General features: G+C 35.2%; 1 protein-coding gene across 1 annotated transcript; it reads right to left on the bottom strand.

The window, feature by feature from the left end:
* Nucleotides 1-394: 394 nt before the first annotated feature.
* Nucleotides 395-1,567, bottom strand: LOC139888373 (uncharacterized mitochondrial protein AtMg00810-like). Its single transcript, XM_071871380.1, has one exon. The coding sequence runs from the start codon at nt 1,565-1,567 to the stop codon at nt 395-397; it is 1,173 nt and encodes a 390-aa protein (XP_071727481.1).
* Nucleotides 1,568-2,634: the final 1,067 nt, after the last annotated feature.

Raw genomic sequence — 2,634 nt, 5'->3', positions numbered from 1 at the left:
TGTTCCAGTTGTTAAATGACCATGAACCATAAAATTGCAAAAGTACCAAAATTGTTATATTGATTTCTTCCACGACCACGATTTCTTCTTCCACCTTGGTTACCAGAACGTCCACGACCTCGATACCTGAAGAAGACCCTCAGTTGTGACTGCTATTGTCCCGATCAGTCGGGACAATAGTCTGAGTTGTCAGACGATGAGATCAAGGCAGTAGGCGAAGCATTGTTGTTATTAGAGGGTATGAATCATCTTCCCATTAATCTATGAATGGGTATTTATACATCATTAATATCTTGGTCACCAAGTTAAGATAGAATTCTATCCTAATTTGAATACAATACTTTTCTAATACAATTATAATACATATCTTGACTAGAGATAGAGATATCGACTATTACTCCCCCGCAGTCTGAGCTAGTGGAGGATAAATGCGAAGACTGGTGCGAAACTCTTCAAACAATAAACGAGGTAATCCTTTCGTAAAGATATCTGCAATCTGAAATCGAGTAGTCACATGTGACACACGGACTTGACCACGAACCACTTTTTCACGTACAAAATGAATATCCAACTCTATATGCTTAGTCCGTTGATGTTGAACAGGATTACCGGATAAATAAACAGCACTCACATTATCACAAAATACCAATGTCGGCTTAGAGATCGGACAGTGTAGTTCAAGTAATAAATTTCGTAACCTACAAGATTCGGCGACTACATTTGCAACCCCGCGATATTCGGCCTCGGCACTAGAGCGAGAAAGCGTCGGCTGACGCTTTGAAGACCAAGAAATGAGATTATCCCCTAAATAAACACAATAGCAAGACGTTGATCGACGAGTATCAGGACATCCAGCCCAATCTGCATCAGTATACGAAACCAATGCATGTGAAGGAGATTTACGAATGTGCAATCCAAGTTGAAGTGTACCTTGTAGATAGCGAATAATGCGTTTTAAAGCAAGGAGGTGAACAGTAGTTGGAGCATGCATGTGTAAACAAATCTGTTGGACTGCATAAGAAATATCTGGTCTGGTAAAAGTAAGATACTGTAGTGCTCCAGCGAGGCTACGATATAGCGTTGGTTTAGAATACAATGTTCCTGCAGTTGAACTAAGCTTGCTCTGAGTGTCAACTGGAGTGGAAACCGGATTACACTTGGTCATGCCCGCGCGCTCAATAATAGCTTTGGCATATGTTCGTTGACTAAGAAATAACCCATTCGCATCTCGAGTTACCGAAATACCAAGAAAAGAGTGTAAAGGACCTAGATCCTTCATGGCAAACTCGCTTGCAAATAATTCGATAAGCTTAAGACGCAAAGCCTTAGAAGAAGTTGTAAGGATTATATCGTCAACATATAGTAATAAATAAGCAACATCATTACCATTGTGATAAGTGATGAGAGAATGATCACAACGACTATGTTTAAAACCAATTGTAGACGCAAAATCCAAAAACCGTTGATACCAAGCTCGTGGTGCCTGTTTCAAACCATAAAGTGACTTTTTCAATAAACACACGTAATCAGGATGAGTCGTACTCCGAAAACCAAGTGGTTGGTACATGTAAACTGTGACGACCCGAGAATTTCCGACCAAATTTAAACTTGATCTTTATATGATTTCGACACAATAAGGAAAGTGTGTTAGGTTGAGTCTCAAAAAGTTTGAAATGTTTCATATATTCAATTGACCTTCGACTGCTCCCGACGATTCACGAACAATTAATTGTAAATAGATATGTGTATATGTATATATAAATAATTTTGCATAATTATCTGTCTTCTTATTCATATCCGTGAATTTGAATTAATCAACCACATTACTATATTTAATTGAGAGATTGATTGAATTACTGTTTTATTTTTCCAAATCATCCACTAACATATTAAAATATAGACGCTGAATATATTGCACGTTTGAATTGGAACTCTAAATATCTATATTCCTTTCTTCTATTTTCTTATATATATATATATATATATATATATATATATATATATATATATATATATATATATATATATATATATATATATATATATATATATATATATATATATATTAGATACATACTACATAGATATTAACACACTTACACACTTAAGCTTTTGGTTCTCTGCTTCCTTGACTCTTCATGTCTACAACACCTTCAACACACACTAAGTTAACAATCAATCATGTATCATATATCATATAAAATAATGAACCTCCAATTTAATAACAAGAACGTTCACCCATTTAATCACCTTTATATTTAAACGTACATGCGCCCATTCAATTATTTTTCTTTTGTCGTAATCATGATCTAACAATCAAATGAGGATATTTGTTGTCTATACTATTGATTCTTTTGAATTTATGGCAGACAAGAGACAAATAAATATGACTTTTCTTAATACATGTGGGAGTAATGAATTGGTTATATATTACAACATTTTTCTTGAACACAACACACAAAACCCACAACCATCTAGTGTTTTCATTCTTGCTTCTCCTAATCGCCAACGCACAACCATAACACAAACCACCTTTTTCCTTCTTCTTCTTCACTCATAAACCACCTCTTTCTCTCTCTACTTCTCTCTTTCATATTTTCTGTCGTAAACGTACAATGATCAACACCTCTGCTC

Source organism: Rutidosis leptorrhynchoides, chromosome 2 (assembly GCF_046630445.1).
Source record: "Rutidosis leptorrhynchoides isolate AG116_Rl617_1_P2 chromosome 2, CSIRO_AGI_Rlap_v1, whole genome shotgun sequence".
Lineage (NCBI taxonomy): Eukaryota > Viridiplantae > Streptophyta > Magnoliopsida > Asterales > Asteraceae > Rutidosis > Rutidosis leptorrhynchoides.
This window is presented reverse-complemented; position numbering and strand designations above follow the sequence as displayed.

Bases quoted from the DNA above. Each gene is read 5' to 3' on its own strand.
- LOC139888373 (XM_071871380.1), bottom strand. From the start codon at position 1,567: ATGTACCAACCACTTGGTTTTCGGAGTACGACTCATCCTGATTACGTG.